This window comes from Manis pentadactyla, chromosome Y, assembly GCF_030020395.1.
Source record: "Manis pentadactyla isolate mManPen7 chromosome Y, mManPen7.hap1, whole genome shotgun sequence".
Classification (NCBI taxonomy): Eukaryota; Metazoa; Chordata; class Mammalia; order Pholidota; family Manidae; genus Manis; species Manis pentadactyla.
The window spans coordinates 25,030,980-25,049,983 of record NC_080039.1 but is presented as its reverse complement, the minus strand read 5'-3'; the positions used below and the strand labels follow the sequence as shown (position 1 = coordinate 25,049,983).

Here is a 19,004-nt window from a genome sequence, read left to right as displayed (position 1 = left end):
CCTGGCTTTTTTCACTGAGCATAATACCCTCTAGCTCCATCCATGTTGTTGCAAATTGTAGCATTTGTTTTCTTCTTATCGCTGAATAATATTCCATTTTGTATATGTACCGCCTCTTCTTTATCCATTCATCTAGTGATGGACACTTAGGTTGCTTCCATATCTTGGCTATTGTAAATAGTGCTGCGATAAACATACAGATTCCACTGTCTTTTTCAAACTGGGCTGCTGCATTCTTAGGGTAAATTCCTAGAAGTGGAATTCCTTGGTCAAATGGTATGTCTGCTTTGAGCTTTTTGGGGAACCTCCATACTGCTTTCCACAGTGATCAAACTATTACATTCCTACCAGCAGTGTAGGATGGTTCCCGTTTCTCCACAACCTCGCCAACATTTGTTGTTGTTTGTCTTTTGGATGATGTTGGCATTCCTTACTGGTGTGAGGTGATACCTTATTGTGGTTTTAATTTGCATTTCTCTGGTGACTAGCGATGTGGAGCATCTTTTCATGTGTCTGTTGGCCATCTGCACTTCTTCTTTGGAGAATTGTATGTTCAGCTCCTCTGCCCATTTTTTAATTGGATTATTTGCTTTTTGTTTCTTGAGGTGCATGACCTGTTTATGTATTTTGGATGTCATCCCTTTATCGGATTGGTCATTTATAGATATATTCTCCAGTGCTGTAGGGTACCTTTTTGTTCTATTGATGGTGTCCTTTGCTGTACAGAAGCTCGTCAACTTGATATAGTCCCACTTGTTCATTTTTGCTTTTGTTTCCCTTGCCCAGGGTGATATGTTCATGAAGAAGTTGCTCATGTTTATGTCCAAAAGATTTTTTCCTATGTTCTTTTCTAGGAGTTTTACGGTTTCATGACTTACATTCAGGTCTTTGGTCCATTTCGAGTTTGCTTTTGTGTATGGGGTTAGACAGTGATCCAGTTTCACTCTCTTACATGTAGCTATCCAGTTTTGCCAGCACCAGCTGTTAAAGAGACTGTCGTTTCGCCATTGTATGTCCATGGCTCCTTTATTGTATATTGATTGACCATACATGTTTGAGCTAATGTCTGGAGTCTCTATTCTGTTCCACTTGTCTGTGGCTCTGTTCTTGTGGCAGTACCAAATTATCTTGATTACTGTGACTTTGTAGTAGAGCTTGAAGTTTTGGAGCGAGATCCCCCCACTTTATTCTTCCCTCTCAGGATTGCTTTGGCTGTTCGGGGTCTTTGGTGTTTCCATATGAATTTTGGAACTATTCGTTCCAGTTCTTTGAAGAATGTTGTTTGTAATTTGATAGGGACTGTATCAAATCTGTATATTGCTTGGCAGGATGGCCGTTTTGACAATATTACTTCTTCCTAGCCAAGAGCATGGGATGAGTTTCCATTTGTTAGTGTCCCCTATAATTTCTCTTAACAGTGTCTTATAGTTTTCAGGGTACAGGTCTTTCACTTCTTTGGTTAGGTTCACTCCTAGGTATTTTACTCCTTTTGATGCAATTGTGAATGAAATTGTTTTCCTGATTTCTCTTTCTATTGGCTCATTGTTAGTGTATAGGAAAGCCAAAGGTTTCGGTGTGTTAATTTTGTATCCTGCAACTTTACTGTATTCCGGTTATCAGTTCTAGTAGTTTTGGGGTGGAGTCTTTAGGGTTTTTTATGTACAATATCATGTCATCTGCAAATAGTGACAGTTTCACTTCTTCTTTACCAATCTGGATTACTTGTATTTCTTTGTTTTGTCTAATTGCCGTGGCTAGGACCTCCAGTACTATGTTGAATAACAGTGCGGAGAGTGGGCATCCCTGTCTTGTTCCTGACCTTAGAGGAAAACCTTTCAGCTTCTCGCTGTTTGGTATCATGTTGGCTGTGGGCTTATCATATATGGCCTTTATTATGTTGAGGTACTTGTCATGTATACCCATTTTTGCTGAGAGTTTTTATCATGAATGGGTGTTGAATTTTGTCGAATGCTTTTTCAGCGTCTGGAGATGTTCATGTGGTTTTTGTCTTTCTTTTTGTTTCTGTGGTGGATGATGTTGATGAATTTTCGAATGTTCTGCCAACCTTGCATCCCAGGGATGAATCCCACTTGGTCATGGTATATGATCCTTTGATGTATTTTTGAATTCAGTTTGCTTTTATTTTGTTGAGTATTTTTGCATCTACGTTCATCAGGAATATTGGTCTGTAATTTTCTTTTTTGGTGGGGTCTTTGCCTGGTTGTGGTATTCGGTGAAGTTGGCTTCATAGAATGAGTTTGGGAGTATTCCGCCGTCTTGTATTTGTTGTAAATCTTTAAGGAGAATGGGTATTATGTCTTCTCTGTACGTCTGATCAAATTCCGATGTAAGTCCATCTGCCCCGGGGGTTTTGTTCCTTGGTAGTTTTTTGATTACTGCTTCAATTTCTATGCTGGTAATTGGTTTGTTTAGATTTTGTGTTTCTTCCATGGTCATTTTGGGAGGTTGCATTTTTGTAGGAAGTTGTCCATTTCCTCTAGGTTTTCCAGCGTGTTAGAATATAGGTTTTCATGGTATTCTCTAATAATTCTTTCTATATCTGTGGGGTCTGTCGTGATTTTTTCTTCTCGTTTCTGTTTCTGTTGACGTGTGTTGATTCTCTTTTTCTCTTAATAAGTCTGTCTAGAGGCTTATATATTTTGTTTATACTCTCAGAGAACCAGCTCTTGGTTTCATTGATTTTTTTTTTCTATTTTTTCTCCTCAATTTTATTTATTTATTTATTTCTTCTCTGATTTTTATTATGTCCCTCCTTCTACTGACTTTAGGCCTCATTTGTTCTTCTTTTTCCAATTTCCATGATTGTGACATTATACTATTCATTTGGGATTGTTCTCCCTTCTTTAAATATGCCTGGATTACTATATAGTTTCCTCTTAAGACTGCTTTTTGCTGTGTGCCACAGAAGTTGGAGCTTTGTGTTGTTGTTGTCCTTTGTTTCCATATATTGCTTGATCTCTATTTTAATTTTGTCATTGATCCATTCATTATTTAAGAGCATATTGTTAAGCCTTCATGTGTTCGTGGTCCTTTTGTTTTCTTTGTACAATTTATTTCTAGTGTTATTCCTTTGTGGTCTCAAAAGTTGGTTGGTAGAATTTCAGTCTTTTTGAATTAACTGAGGCTCTTTTTGTGTCCGAGTTTGTGGTCTGTTCTGGAGAATGTTCCATGTGCACTTGAGAAGAATGTGTATCTGGTTGCTTTTGGATGTAGAGGTCTATAGATGTCTATTAGGTCCATCTGTTCTTGTGTGTTGTTCAGTGCCTCTGTGTCCTTATTTTTAGTTTAGTGGATCTATCCTTTGGAATGAGTGGTGTGTTGAAGTCTCCTAAAATGAATGCATTGCATTCTGTTTCCTCCTTAAGTTCTCTTAGTATTTGTTTCACATATGCTTGTGCTCCTGTGTTGGGTGCATATATATTTGTAATGGTTATATCCTCTTGTTGGACTGAGCCCTTTATCATTCTGTAATGTCCTTCTTTATCGCTTGTTACTTTCTTTGTTTTGAAGTTTATTTTGTCTGATACTAGTAGTGCAACACCTGCTTTTTTCTCTGTATTGTTTACATGAAATATCTTTTTCCATCCCTTGACTTTTAGTCTGTGCATGTCTTTGGGTTTGAGGTGGATCTCTTGTAAGCAGCATATGGATGGGTCTTGCTTTTTTTCCATTCTGTTACTCTGTGTCTTTTGATTGGTGTATTCATTCATTTATATTTAGGGTGATTATTGAAAGATATATACTTCTTTCCATTGCAGGCTTTAGGTTCGTGGTTAGGAAAGGTTCAAGGGTCGCTTTTTTACTATCTTACTGCCTAAATTAACTCGCTTATTGAGCTTTTATAGGTACTGTCTGGTGATTCTTTATTTCTCTCCCTTCTTATTCCTCCTTCTCCATTCTTTATATGTTGGGTGTTTCATTTTGTGCTGTTTTGTGTTTCCTTTAACTGCTTTTGTGGGTAGTTGATTTTATTTTTTCCTTTATTTAGTATTTGGTTGGTCTGCTTTCTTTGCTGTGATTTTATTTTGTCTGGTGACATCCCTTTAGCCTTAGGAATGCTCCCATCTTGAGCAGTCCCTCTAAAATACCCCATAGAGGTGGTTTGTGGGAGGCAAATTCCCTCAACTTTTCTTATCTGGGAATTGTTTAATCCCTCCTTCATATTTAAATGATAATCGTGCTGGATACAGTATTCCTGGTTCAAGGCCCTTCTGTTTCATTGCATTAAATATATCATGCCATTCTCTTCTGGCCGGTAAGGTTTCTGTTGAGAAGTCTGATGATAGCCTGATGGGTTTTCCTTTGTAGGTGACCTTTTACCTCTCTCTAGCTGCCTTTAAAACTCTGTCCTTGTCCTTGATCTTTGCCATTTTAATTATTATATGTCTTGGTGTTGTCCTCCTTGGGTCCCTTCTGTTGGGAGTTCTGTGCACTTCTGTGGTCTGAACGATTATTTCCTCCCCCAGTTTGGAGAAGTTTTCAGGAATTATTTTTTCAAAGACACTTTATCCCTTTTTCTCTCTCTTCTTCTTCTGGTACCCCTAAAATGCGGATATTGTTCCTTTAGGATTGGTCACCCAGTTCTCTTAATATTGTTTGATTCCTCGAGATCCTTTTATCTCTCTCTGCGTCAGCTTCTATGTGTTCCTGTTCTCTGGTTTCTATTCAGTCAATGGCCTCTTGCATCTTATCCATTCTGCTTATAAATCCTTCCATAGATTGTTTTATTTCTGTAGTTTCCCTCCCTACTTTGTTGGTTAGCTCTTGTATTTTTCTCTGCGGCTGCATCAGCATGGTTATGACCGTTATTTTGAATTCTTTTTCAGGGAGATTGGTTAGGTCTCTCTCCCAAGATTCCTTCTCAGGGGAGGATGTCTGGGTTAGTCTGGTCTGTATCAAATTCTTCTGCCTTTTCATGGCGATAGAGGTAGTTGTGGGGAGCTGGCACGTGTGTCGGCTGGGAGAACGACCCTTCTTACTGGTTTGTGGCCTTCCTCTCCTGGGAGAACCGCAACCCCTAGCGGCTTGTGCTGGGCAGCTGTGCGCAGATGGGACTTCAAATTCTTGCCGGGCCGCTGTGAAAGTAGCTCTGCCCTGCTGCTGTGGTCATGGCCTGTCTCAGGCTGCTGCTCCACTATGGCAGAGCCGTGTCAGATGGCAAATGGGCGGGAGGCTGTTTATCGCCGGGAGGGGCCTCCGAGCCGCGCTGCCACCCAGGGCGTTAGGGCTCCTGGAGTTCCCTGGGATTCCCAGCTGCTGGGCTAAGTGTCCCGGGATGCTTCCGTCCAGCTGTGGGTTCCCTGTCCCTTTAAGACTTTATAAAAGCACTCGCTTTTCTCTGTCCCAGGGGCGCCGGCTGCAGGGACCCGCTCACAGGTTTTACTGTCCTGTTTCCTTGGCATCCAGCATGCGGTGTGTGTCTGCACTCCCTATGCAGTTGGCTAGGGTTGGCTATTTAGCAGTCCCGGGCTCCCTCTCCCTCCCCGCTCCGACTCCTCTCTCCTGCCGGGAGCTGGGGTGAGGGGTGCTCAGGTCCACTGGGCCGGGGCTTGTATCTTACACCCTCCGTGAGGCGCTGGGTTTTCGCAGGTGTGGATGTAGCCTGGCTGTTGTTCTGTATCTTCTGGTCTCTCTTTTATGGATAGTTGTGTTTGTTGTATTTTCAAAAATATATATGGTTTTGGGAGGGGATTTCCGCTGCTCTCCTCATGCCGCCATCTTGGCTCCTCCCCTCTGTGTAGTTTTTATGTTTTCTTGTTTATTATGTTGTAAGTGCTGGTACAATGATGTGACTATTAAGTTGAGTAATAGTACTAAAATTTTGCCTTTTCAATTTAGATTTCATTTTTATAGTCATCTGTTACTGACTGTAAAGACTGCTATTAACTACACATTAAAATTAGAATGATTCATTATTTACCTTCTTGATGGTTAAAACAAGTATACCTTCTTTCCTTCTACTTTTAGGTCATGAGATCGTCTGTGTGAGCGGTCTGTCATTGAATTGGAGTTTTTTAAAGCTGACATACAGCTGGGACTTATCTCCTATAAGTGGACTACAAATTCTTCTCTTACAACAACTACGTAAAGAGACAAAATAGCAAAGATCTGTCCTCCGACAAGTATGACCGCCACCCCTCATGGACATCCTGGAGGAGGGAGTGACAGCCATGGCCAGGCTCCTGATGGGCAGTCTCAGCCCCCCTTTCAACAGAATCAGGTAGGATGTTTAGGCTACATTGTTCTGGGCACTATGGAAAGCTAAGCAGTGCCATCTGTACTGAATAATTTGTAAAGAAATCGTAAAAGCTATTATTTTAAATTAAACTTTAAGAAAAGTTGCTGATATTTAGTAATAGGAATGCTATTATATATGCTTTAGAATATACTTATATATTTTTTTGTATGTAAGGCCCTGTGTATATCTAAGGGCAAAGGCATTAACTAAGTCAGTCATTTTACCCTTTAGTGATAAGTGTAGGCTCTAAGCAGTTGTTGTTCAAACCCCATCTTTGAACCACGTTAACCTTATAGTGCAGTTAAGTAATGTTTCCAATCCTTCATTTTCCTTCTTTGAAATGAGAGTAAATGAAGTAATGTTTATTGAAAGCTTGACATACTTTAATATCAAAGGTTTGTGCTGGTCTACATTCAAAGAATTGTCTTTTGTCTGGAAATAATTTGTCATAAGTGGAAAAGTATTTGTAAAAGTCTAAACATTTTTTCATTTTTTATTTCTGATGTTGGTAATTGTATTTCCTTTCTCTTGCCTAGTTTTACTGCCTTTCATTAAACTGTAAAGTAAAATTTTGCAAAGCATTGGGTTTTGTTTTTTGCCCCATTTGTATATATTGTTATTTTCATTTGTTCATCTTGTTTTCTTTGGGTTTACTTTACTGGTCCTTTTCTGATTTCTTAATATGGAAATTTATATAGTTACTGTCAACTTGTCTTTCAGTTCTTCTGTTTTCTGAAACATGCCGTTCTTAGACTATAAATTTTCTGAAACTCATTCCCATGATTTTAGATGTATTGACACCTACTGTAATTCACTAAGCATGTTTTAAGATTTTTTGTGGTGGTTTGATGTGAGAATAGTTTTAGAAACATGCTGCTTCATTTTCAAGTATTTAGAGGTTTTCTCATTAACTTCTCGTTATTTTTTGTAGCTTGATTCCTCTGTGTGTAGAGAGTATGTTCTCAATGATGTCACTGCTTGGGGGGTTTATTGAGGCTTTGTGTGTTCCCTGGCATGTGGTCCATTTCAATTCTATGAGTACTTCACAAGTACTGTTAATGCTATACTCTATGCTTTAGTGTTCATTATACACGTCCAGTACTTCCAGTTTGCTCATTATGCTCTTTCGATGTTCTGTATAGCCTTTTCTTTGTTGTTTTGTTGGTCAGCTGGTTTTCCTACGAGTTGAGAAGTCTGTTAATTTCTACCTGGGATTATGCCATTTTACCTTTTTTTTGCTCTGTCAATTTCATCTAGAAATATATGCTAGATATAGTTTGAGCTTGTAAGATGCATACAGTGATTTTTCCTACTCCTAAGTGAACAATTTGTACAAAATAACAAAAGCAGTGGTTATAGTATCGCATATACATAAAAGCTGGTTATAGTTTACAGGTAAATGAAAGAAGTGACAGGAATGATAGAAAGGAGCAAAGGAAGGAAGTTTGGAATAATTTGTTGTTATATGCTACCCATGAAGCTGTGTAGTGTGTATGTATACATACATAGATGCCTTTGGAACCATATATATATTTCTCTCTATATATATTTATTTAGTATGTATTTTATATATATATATAACATATATCATATATTTTACTGAAATAAAGTTGATACATAACCTCATATTTGTTTCAGGTATACAACACAGTAGTTCAGGTACCCACATATTAAATCCTAACTGCACTAAGTGTGGTTACTATGTGTCAACACAGAAAGTTGTTACAGAATCGCTGACTACATTCTCCATGCTGCACTTCCACCCGTGACCAACTTATATTATGATTGAGTGTTATCCCCCTCATTTTCCCACTCACCTGCCCCAACCCCTACCCCATGGTAATCTCAAATCACTTCTTAGTGTCTATAAATCTACTGTTCTTTTTTTGTCTTAAGAATTCACAAATAAGTAAAATCATACATCTAATGCTTTTCCTTTCTGGATTAAAGTTCAAGTCCTGACCTACATAATTTTTCTTATATCTGAAGAACTTTTTTTTGCAAGGCAGATCTACTGACAAAAAAATTACCTCAATTTTTGCTTGTGTATAGTATATAATACACTTCCCTTTGAAGTATAAGTTTTCAGGATAGGGAATTTTGAATTGGTTGTGATTTTCTCTCAGCCCTGTTGCATTTTCTTGTTTGTGTGGTTTCTGAGGAAAAGTCTGCTATAATTGCTACCCTTGCTTCTTGATAGGTCCTGTGCTTTTATCCCACTTCCCTGCAGTTTGAATATGATGCCTAAATGTCGTTTTTTGACATCTACCTTGCTTGGTGTTCTGTAAGCTTCCTGGAACTGTGCTTTGGTGTCTGCCATTAATTTGGGAGGAATTCTCAGTTCTATCTACTTCCAGTATTGTCTCTTCTTCTCTTTGCATCCTGACCATATGTTTTATAGTTGGCCTAGAGTTCTTGGGCATTTTAAAAAAATTAAGTATCATTGCTACACAACCTTGTGCTCAGGTTTCACATGAGGAACATTGTGGTTACTACATTCCCCGTATTATCAAGTCCCCAGCACATACCCCACTAGAGTCACTGTTCCATCAGGGTAGTAAGATGCTGTAAGTAGAGGCACTATGTGTTTTCTCTGTGCTATACTACCTTCTCCGTGCCACCCCTATTTATGTGTGCTAATCATAATGCCCCTTAATCCCCATATACATCCCTCCCCACCCGCCCCCCTGAGCCCCTTTCCCTTTGATAAATGTTAGTCCATTCTTTGGTTCTGTGAGTCTGCCGCTGTTTTGTTTCTTCAGTTTTTGCTTTGTTCTTATGCTTCACAGATAAGTGAAATGATTTTGTACTGGTCTTTCTCCACCTAGTTTATTTCACTGAGCTGAGCATAATACCCTGTAGCTCCATCCATGGTGCTGCAAATGGTAGGATTTGTTTTCTTCTTAACGGCTGAAAAATATTCCATCGTGTATATGTATCCATTCCCTCTACTGATGGACACTTAGGTTTCATCTTTATCTTGGCTATTGTCAATAGTGCTGCAATAAATATAGGGGTGCACATGTCTTTTTGAATCTGCAAAGTTGTTTTCTTTGGGTAAATTCCTAGCAGTGGACTTCCTAGGTCAACTGGTAGTTCTATATTTAGTTTTTTGAGGAACGTCCATACTACTTACCATCATGTTTCAACTAATTTACATTCCCACCAGCAGTGTGGGAGGGTTCACCTTTCTCCACATCCTCACCAGGATTTGTGGTTGTCTGTCTTTTGGATGTTGGCCATCCTAACTGGTGTAAGGTGATCGCTCATTGTGTTTTGAATTTGCGTATCTCTGATGATTAGCAATGTGGACCATCTCTTCATGTGCCTGTTGGCCATCTGAATCTCCTCTTTGGAGAATTGTCTGTTCATATCCTCCACCCATCTTTTAATTGGTCTATTTGCTTTTTGGGTGTTGACGTGTGTGAGTTCTTTACATATTTTGGATGGTAACCTTACCTTGTCAGATAGGTCATTTATGAATATATTCTCCGATGCTGTAGGATGCCTTTTTGTTCTGTTGGTGGTGTCCTTTCCTGTATAGAAGCTTTTCAGCTTGATTTAGTGTCACTTATTCATTTTTGCTTTTGTTTCCCGTGCCCGGGGAGATATGTTCATGAAGAAGTTGCTCATATATATATAGATTTTTGCCTATGTTTGTTTCTAAGAGGTTTATGGTTTGTTTGATCCATTCTGAATTTACTTCTGTGTATGGGGTTAGACAATGATCCAATTTAATTGTCTTACATTTAGCTGTCCATTTTTGCCAACACCAGCTGTTGAAGAGGCCGTCATTTCCCCATTGTATGTCCATGGCTCCTTTATCGTATAGTAGTTGACCATACATGTTTGAGTTAATAGCTGGACTCTCTGTTCTGTTCCACTGGTCTGCTCTTATGCCAGTACCACTTTGTCTTGTGTACTGTGGCTTTGTAGTAGAGCGTGAAGTTGGAAAGCAAGATCTCCCACACTCATTCTTCCTTTGCAGGATTGCTTTGGTTAGGTTTATTCCTAGGTATTTTAATATTTTGATGTAATTGTGAATAGAATTGTTTTCCTGATTTCTTCTGGTGGTTTGTCATTAGAGCATAGGAAAGCAGCAGGTTTCTGTGTATTAGTTTTGTATCCTGCAACTTTGCTGAATTCAGATATTAGTTGTAGTTTTGGAGTGGAGCCTTAAGGGTTTTTTATGTATAATATGTCGTCTGCAAATAGTGACAGTTTGACTTCTTCTTTACCCATCTGGATGCGTTTTATTTCTTTGTTTTATCTGATTGCTGTGGCTAGGACCTCCCAGTACGACGTTGACTAGCAGTGGGGAGAGTGGGCTTCCCTGTCTTGTTCCCGATCTTAGAGGAAATCGTTCAGCTTCTCGCTGTTAAGTACAGTGTTGGCTGTGGGCTTGTCATATATGGCGTCTGTTATGTTGAGGTACTTGGCCTCTATATCCATTTTGTTGTGAATATTTATCATGAGTGAATCAGTGTCTGGAGATGGTCATGTGGATTTGTCCTTTTTGTTAATGTGGTGAATGATGTTGATAGATTTGCAATGTTGTACCGTCCTTGCATCCCTGAGATGAATCCCACTAGATCATGGTGTACGATCCTCTTGATGTATTTTTGAATTTGAATTGCTAATATTTTGGGGAGTATTTTTGAATCTATGTTCATCATGGCTATTGGTCTGTAATTTTCTTTTATGGTCGGGTCTTTGCCTGGTTTTGGTGTTTGAGTGATGCTGGCTGACTTCATAGAATGAGTTTGGAAGTAGTGCGTCCCTCTTCTATTTTTTGGAAAACTTTGTGGAGAATGGGTATTATGTTTTCTCCATGTGTCTGATAAAATTCACGGGTAAATCCATCTGGCCCGGGTGTTTTGTTGTTGAGTCGTTTTTTGATTACCAATTTAATTTCTTTGCTGTTAATTGGTCTGTTTAGATGATCTGTTTCTTCCTTGGTCAGTCTTGGAAGGTTGTACTTTTCCAGGATGTTGTCCATTTCTTCCAGTTTCTCCAGCTTGTTATCATATAGATTTTCATTGTATTGTCTAATAATTTTTTGTATTTCTGGGGGGTCCGTCATGACTTTTCCATTCTCGTTTATGATTCTGTTGATGTATATAGATTCTCTTTTTATCTTAATAAGTCTGGCTAGGGGTTTTTCTATTTTGTTTATTTTCTAAAGGAACCAGCTCTTGCTTTCATTTATTTTTTCTATTGTTTTATTCCCTCTATTTTATTTATTTCTTCTCTGATCTTTTCTGTGTACCTCCTTCTGCTGAGTTTCGGCCTCATTCGTTCTTCTTTTTCCAATTTCAGTAATTGTTCCTTTAGACTATTCATTTGGGATTGTTCTTCCTGCTTTAAATAGGCCTGGTTTACTATATACTTTCCTCTTAATACTGCCTTCACTTTGTCTCTCAGAAGTTGGGGCTTTGTGCTGTGTTTGCCATTTGTCTCCATGTATTGCTTGATCTGTTTTAATTTGGTCGTTAATCCATTAATTACTTAGAAGCATGTTGTCATGCGTCCATGTGTGTTTGTTTTCTTTTTAAGGTTTATTTCTGGTCTTAGCTATAGCTTTGTCATCTGAGAAGTTGGCTGGTAGAATTTCAATCTTTAGGAATTTACTGAGGCTCTTTTTGTGGCCTAGTATGTAGTCTATTCTGGAAAATGTTCCATGTGCACTTGAGAAGAATGTGTATCCTGCTGCTTTTGGGTGTACTGTTCTGCAGATGTCTGTTAGGTCTGTCTGTTCTAATGTGTTGTTCAGTGCCTGTGTGTCGTTACGCATTTTCTGTCTTGTAGATCTGCCCTTTGAAGAGAGTGGTGTGTTGAAGTCTCCTAGATTGAGTGCATTGCATTCTATTTCCTCCTTAAGTTCTGTTACTATTTGTTTCCTCTATGTCGGTTCTCCGGTATTGGGTGCATATATATTTGTAATGGTTGTATCCTGTTGTTAGACTGACCCCTTTTTTCATTATGAAATGTGCTTCTTTGTCTCTTGTTACTTTCTTTGTTTTGAAATCTATTTTGTCTTTTACAAGTACTGCATCACCAGCTTTTCTCTCCGTGTTGTTTGCATGAAGTATCTTTTTCCATCCCTTCACTTTCTGTCCATGTATGTGTTTGGTTTTGAGGTGAGTCTCTTTGAGCGGCATATAGATGGGTGTTGCTATTTTATGCATTCTGTTATTGCTCTGTGTCTTTTGATTGGTCCATCCAGTCCATTTACCTTTAGGGTCATTATCCAAAAATATGTTCTTACTGCCATTGCAGGCCTTCTATGTGTGGTTAGCCAGTGTTCAAGTGTATCTTCTTTACTATCTAACCGTCTAACTTAACTCACTTATTAAGCTATTGTAAACATAGTGTAATGATTCCTTAATCGATGTCTCCCTTCTTATTGTTCCTTCTCCATTCTTTATATATTAGGTGTTTTAATCTGTACTCTTCTGTGTTTCCTTTAACTGCTTATGTGAGGAGTTGATTTTATTTTTTCCTGTAGTTAGTATTTGGTTGGTCTGATTTTTCGTGTGATTTTATTTTCTCTGGTGACATCTGTTTAGATTTATGAGTGCTTCCATCTAGAGCATTGCCTTTAAAATGTCCTGTAAAGGTGGTTTGTTTGAAGCAAATTCCCTCAACGTTTGCTTGTCTGGGTATTATTTAATCTCTCCTTCATACTTAAATGACAGTCATGCTGGATACAGTATTCTTGGTTCATGGCCCTTCTGTTTCATTGTGTTGCATATACCATGCCATTCCCTTCTGACCTGTAAGGTTTCTGTTGAGAAGTGTGATGATAGCCTGATGGGTTTTCCTTTGTAGATGACCTTTTCTCTCTCTGGCTGCCTTTAATACTCTGTCCTTGTCTTTGATCTTTGTCATTTTAATTATGATATGTCTTGTTGTTGTCCTCCTTTTGTCCCTTGTGTTGGGAGTTCTGTGGGCTTCCATGGTCTGAGAGACTATTTCCTCCCCCAGTTTGGTGAAGTTTTCAGCAGTTATTTCTTCAAAGACAGTTTCTATCCCTTTTTCTCTCTCTTCTACTTCTGGTACCCCTACAATGCGAATATTGTTCCATTTGGATTGGTCACACATTTTTCTTAATAGTTTTTCATTTCTGGAGATCCTTTTATCTCTTTCTGCCTCAGCTTCTCTGTATTCCTGTTCCCTGATTTCTATTCCATTAGCAGTCTCCGCACCTCATCCAGTCTGCTCTTCAGTCATTCCAGGGATTGTTTCATTTCTGTAATCTCCCTCCGGACTTCATCCCTTAGCTGTTACATATTTCTCTGCAGGTCCATCAGTACGGTTATCACCTTTATTTTGAATTCTTTTTCAGGAATATTGGTGATACATATCTCCCCAGGCCCTCTCTCAGTGGTTGTCTGGGTGATTCTTGACTGTACCAGATTCTTCCTCCTTTTCATGGTGCTAGAGTTAGTCGTAGGCTGGTAGCGCATATGTCAGGTGGGGGAACAGAGTCCGTTCCTGCTTGCTGTTCGCCTTGCCCTTCTGCATTGACTGTGTAGGTTACCCGCACACTGGGAGCAGCCTCTTGGTTAATGTCCTTCACGACTCCTTGTGGGGCAGCCCTCGGGATAGCCCAGAGCCCTGTGGGAGTCGCAGGTGTACTGGGTGTGCTCTCCTGCACGATCGGCACCCCTTCGTGCTTTCTGAACCTTGTTCTCGTTTGCTCTGTGTGTGCCGGGTAGGTGCACACTGGCGGCAGCCTCTTTCTGTGGCTCGGTTAACTGCGTGCTGGGAGGAGAATCTGGGCTCTTGCTGTGGGTGGGACTGCTCTCAGCCTGCTCAGCTGCTGTGTTTGGGCACCGCCAGCTGGGGAGAACAAATGGCAGGCTGCTTATTGCCATGAGGGGCTTCAGAGCTGCATTGCCACCAAGGGGGTTAGGGCATATGAAGGTCCTTAGGATTCCCAGCCTGCTGGGCTTAGTGTGCCAGTATGCTTCTGTCCAGAGGTTAAGCCCTTCTCCCTTTAAGACTTTCAAAAAGTACTTGCTTTTCTTTTGTCCTAGAGGAGCTGGCTGTGGGGACATGCTCACAGGTTTTATTTTTCCATTTCCCTAATATCCAGCACACCATGCCATGTGTGTCTTTTCTCCCAGTGCGTATTACTAGGGCTGGTTATTTAGCAGTCCTGTGCTTCCACTTCCTCCCCACTGTGACTCCTTTCCTCCTGCCAGTGAGCTGGACTCGGGGAGTGCTCAGGTCCTGCCGGGTTGTGGCTTTGTAGCTTACCTTTTCGTGAGATGCTGAGTTCTTACACATGTAGATGTTGTCTGCCTGTTGTACTATGTCTTCTGGTCTCTCTTTTAGGCATAGTTGTATTTGTTCTATTTTCAAATATATACATGGTTTTGGGAGGAGATTTCCATTGCCCTTCTCAAGCCTCCATGTTGGCTCATCCGTTCCCTGTTTTCTTTTGAATACTGATGTGTGGGGTTTATCTGTCCTCTTGATTTCATTTTTTTTTGAACTCTTGGATTATGAAATAGTTGTTTCTTTACCTTTGTACTCTTTAGGTATATATTTGTTAATGCTTGTAGTTATTACTTTAGGAATGATAACATGTTTTATGTAACCTATTAAGCAAGTTTTGTCACTTAACAATAAAGTAACTTAGGTTGTTACTGTGTGATATAACAATTACTTCACAGTTACTGTTCAATAAGAATGTAGGAGTGACTTTTGAGTGGTTCAGGCAGAGTGTCTCTTATGTTGTGTTTAGCATGTCAGCCACGGTTACAGTACTCCGATGGCTTGACTCTGGCGTTGGGGAATACATTTCCACAATTGCTCACTCACATAGCAGGAATGTCACTTCCTCACCACATGGGCCCGTGAGTAGGGTTTCTTTAGAATCTCTCAGGCATGGAACTTCATTTCTTCCTGAAAGATTTCTCTAAGGAGAAAGAAGGCATGGTTATTCTTACGGTTTAGCCTCAGAAATTCATGCATCATTTCCAAAGTTTTGTGTAAATATTTGTGGTTAAGAAGTTTCATTGCCTGTCAACAATGATTCAGTTTTAAAAAGGTTCATTACAGCTTTTATTTGTACTAAACATTGTAAAAACTAATGTTCTCTAATTTCAACTTACTTAAATTCATGCAGTATGATTAGGCCATTATTTTTTAGAAGATTCTTAAATCACAAGTATAAAAATGTGAAAAAATAATCACAGATTGGCCAAAATCTTAAGTATTCTGATCCCACCTTATTAAATATTTACAGCTACATACAGACAGTTATAGATTTGTAATATTTTCACTTAACTGTGTTGGTATCTGAATTGAGAAACGTACATATGTTATAGACTTAAGTCCAGAATATTTAATTTTTAAGATATTATCATCTGATTCCTCCAATGAGAATTCCTCAGCAACTCCTCCAGATGAACAGGGTCAAGGTGATGCTCCACCACAGCATGAAGATAAAGAACCTGCATTTCCACATACTGACCTGGCAGAGTTGGATGACATGATCAACAGGTAAATTTGACGGGAAAAACAAACTACGACCAGCATTTTAACTGGTACTGGAAGAGAAAAAGAGTGGACTGCAGTGTCAAAATAGTCTTACTGTCCATTAAATAGCCTTAACATTTTAGTCATTACCAAGTACCTCATAATTTATCGGTCTTAGTGCATGCATTTGTATGGGTTTTTAACAACTGGGTAATAATGAATAAAGCTTGAAAATGTTCTTTAATATTTTAGTTGGTATGTTTCTGGCTTAGAAGTACAGACAGGAATTTCCTTTTAAGCATTTATGAAATGTGTTTCTTCTTGATACACATAGATTGCTTGAGTTGCTAGATGACTTTCCTTATATTGTCCATTTTAAACAGCAGAGATATTTCAACAGTTTATTTTTCTTTTATTTTGTCTGGTGGTTGCTGATTTGTTCATAAGAGTTTACTTCTGATTAGAACTGAGTTACAAAAAATTCCTAATGCCAGGAAAATAAAGATGCTTTTTAGTGTAACTGAAAAGAACAAAAAAATGTACCAATTTATATCTAGCAGATGGCTTGTAATAAGTATTTTTTTATCAAAATGATGCAGGTGATAAAGGGATGCAGGCAGATAAGAATTCAGGACCCCAGTCATTTCAAGGCCTTTTTAAGTTTCAAGAAGCTTCAGGGCCCTTGTAAGTTGCAGAAAGCTCCAGTCCAACTCAGCCAGCCATTCAGAAGTACACTTAGATACATGGACCTCAACTCTAATTGATTTGCCCTGTACTAATAAAGCATCGTACTTTCAGCCAATCAAGAATGAGTTGTAATGTCATTATTTCAATGTTTTGTTTGGTCCAGGGAGGGGGGAAGTTCTCCTCTCAGGAGGCAGTATAAAACCACAGCCACTACAGCACTAACATCATCCTCCCTTGACGACTGTCCTGAGTAGCAGGAATGTTCTGTTTACTCATTGAAAGAGCTTTGCTCGTTGCTGCTCCATACTCTTTTCCCTGCTGGCTCCATTCTTTGTCTCCTCCAAGATATGTTCCTGGGGAAAACATCATCTCAGCCAGTAACACAAATACAGTATTTGGGATTTCTGCTGTCCTTTAGTAAATAATTAAGGGACAGATGGAAGGAAGTTCTTTCTGGGATAGTGGGTTAATTTCGGGTACATTCCTAGATGCCTGACATTTTCATGAAGCTAGGGAAAATACTGGCTTCTGCGTTGCTTTTTGATCTAGGGGTGTACTTACAAGGCCATAAGTGCTTGGGACTCTAGAAATCATGTAATCTGTAAGAAAAATTGTTAACTGTTCTATAAAGGTGATTTTTGAGGGAGAAATCAGCCATTTGTCTCTCTCTTTTGTGTTTCTGAAGATAATCACAAGAAAAAAGGGTCATTGTGTTGTGCCTTACCAGTAAAACAACCTCAGAGGAACACTTTCTTTCTTACTAACAATGGGTTTACATCTAATTGGTTTTTGATTAGTTTTAGTTGTCTATGAAAGTTCTTAAATGAAGTCTTCCCTTATTGTTGTATTAAAATTATATGTGGGTTCAATAAATACCTTAGGTTCACAAAGCAGATTTAAGAAGGTTTTTTACTTTTATAGTGAATATATATTATCAGAGATTTTTACATACTTTCCTAGCAAAAGTAATTGTAGTATGTAAGTTGTTTATAGTATTTCATTTTGTGCACAATGAATATGGCATCTTTTCATTTCATAAAAATTCTTATGCCTAGTTGGATGGTTCCAGTTTGGCCCAAAGGGGAATTAGAAGTGCTTTTAGAAGCTGCTATTGATCTTAGTAAGAAAGGTGAGTTTATATTTTACTGTGTGATCCGTAATGTATTCAAGTGTGTATACTTCCACATTGTTCTTGATAGCTTTGTTTTTCTCTGTTACCCAATTCTTGTGTCTTCTTAGACTGCACTTTCTCACTAAACTTCCTGGAAGGACTTTATAATATGTAGAGCAAAGACTCATAGAAACCTTTGGACAGCCCTTAATGACACCTGAGTCCTTTAAAATGTTATGCAGAATTTTGTATGTGTATTCATAATCCTACGGATAGGATCTATTGTGTCATTGTATTTTCAAAGGGGTAGTTACTTAAAAGTTAAAAACATTTTTTAAATATAAAAGACTTTGAAAATCTGTTGCATGAAATAGTGTAAGTAGTATACATTCAAGTATATATTTTACAAATTAAAAAATACTATATGACCATATGGCTTGACATTATTAACTGTTTTTTTGTACTTAAGTCATTTGTAATTGAGAAAAACTAATTAGCAAAAATTTCAGACAAAGCATTTAAACTTGACATTTGAATGATTGACTGGAAAGTCATGAATCAAAGTGCATGCTAATAGAAACCCCATCTGTTATATTTAAATGGAAATTGGTGTTTCATTAGTATCATTTTTATAATAGACTAACAATTTTGATGTTAAAAACTTTTTTTCTGGAAGAGAGAAAAGTTTTGAAAATGAATTTTTTAGTTTTGTTTTGGGGTTTTGTTCTTGTTTAGCAACCAATAAAGAAAATCTAGTATTACTGCTACCAAGAATGAACTTTTATATTGGAATAGATCATCTTTAAATGACTTGTTCTAATGTTAGGTTCAGCTGAATTCTTGCAAATCACTAATTTTGATAATAGTATTTGGTTAAAGATTTGAAGGCTTAAAGAAAGGGCTGAAGCATTTTCTGGGCCATTTAAAAATGAATGGAAGTGGAGTAGCCACAGGTACATGTATTGTCAGTGTCCTTAATCAGTTTTTAACATCTATCTTTGGTTTCCTGTGAAGTCTGTCTTACTCTTTGGCCAAGGTAATAATTTTATTTAACAGTAATTATCCTACCATCATCTAAAGAGTGTTTACCTTTTATTTACCTATTAAAATATTTTTTCTGATTATACGTTTCTCAACACTCAAATTTCTTTTGTTAGTTTGAGCATTTATTCCTTAATTGAAGGGTTTAGGTATTTAGCGTGTTCTAGGTCCTAACAGTACAAGATGAACAAACATTAAAATGCTACTTTGCTAGAATTGCATTCAGAATATGCAGAGGATTATTCCCTTATTTATTTATTTTTTTGTAATCATGGTTACTGTGAGGCAGAAGTCCTGGGTTTAAGTGACATATCAATAACTATATAAACAAAACCAAAATATACTTTTTTATGCAAATTTGATATTTCCTGGGTATTTTTGAGGAGATAAGAAGGTTTTTTTTTAGATGAAGAC

General features: G+C 38.3%; 1 protein-coding gene across 3 annotated transcripts in view; it reads left to right on the top strand.

Moving 5' to 3' along the window:
• The first annotated feature begins 6,145 nt into the window (after positions 1 to 6,145).
• LOC130682132 (probable ubiquitin carboxyl-terminal hydrolase FAF-X) overlaps positions 6,146 to 19,004 on the top strand; it is a 165,586-nt gene continuing 152,727 nt past the window's right edge. For all 3 annotated transcript variants that reach the window (XM_057496272.1, XM_057496274.1, XM_057496271.1), the window contains exons 1-3: positions 6,146 to 6,241; positions 15,630 to 15,775; positions 17,488 to 17,567. In XM_057496272.1, coding sequence (XP_057352255.1) covers positions 6,146 to 6,241; positions 15,630 to 15,775; positions 17,488 to 17,567 — 322 coding nt within the window. The remainder of the gene's footprint in view (positions 6,242 to 15,629; positions 15,776 to 17,487; positions 17,568 to 19,004) is intronic.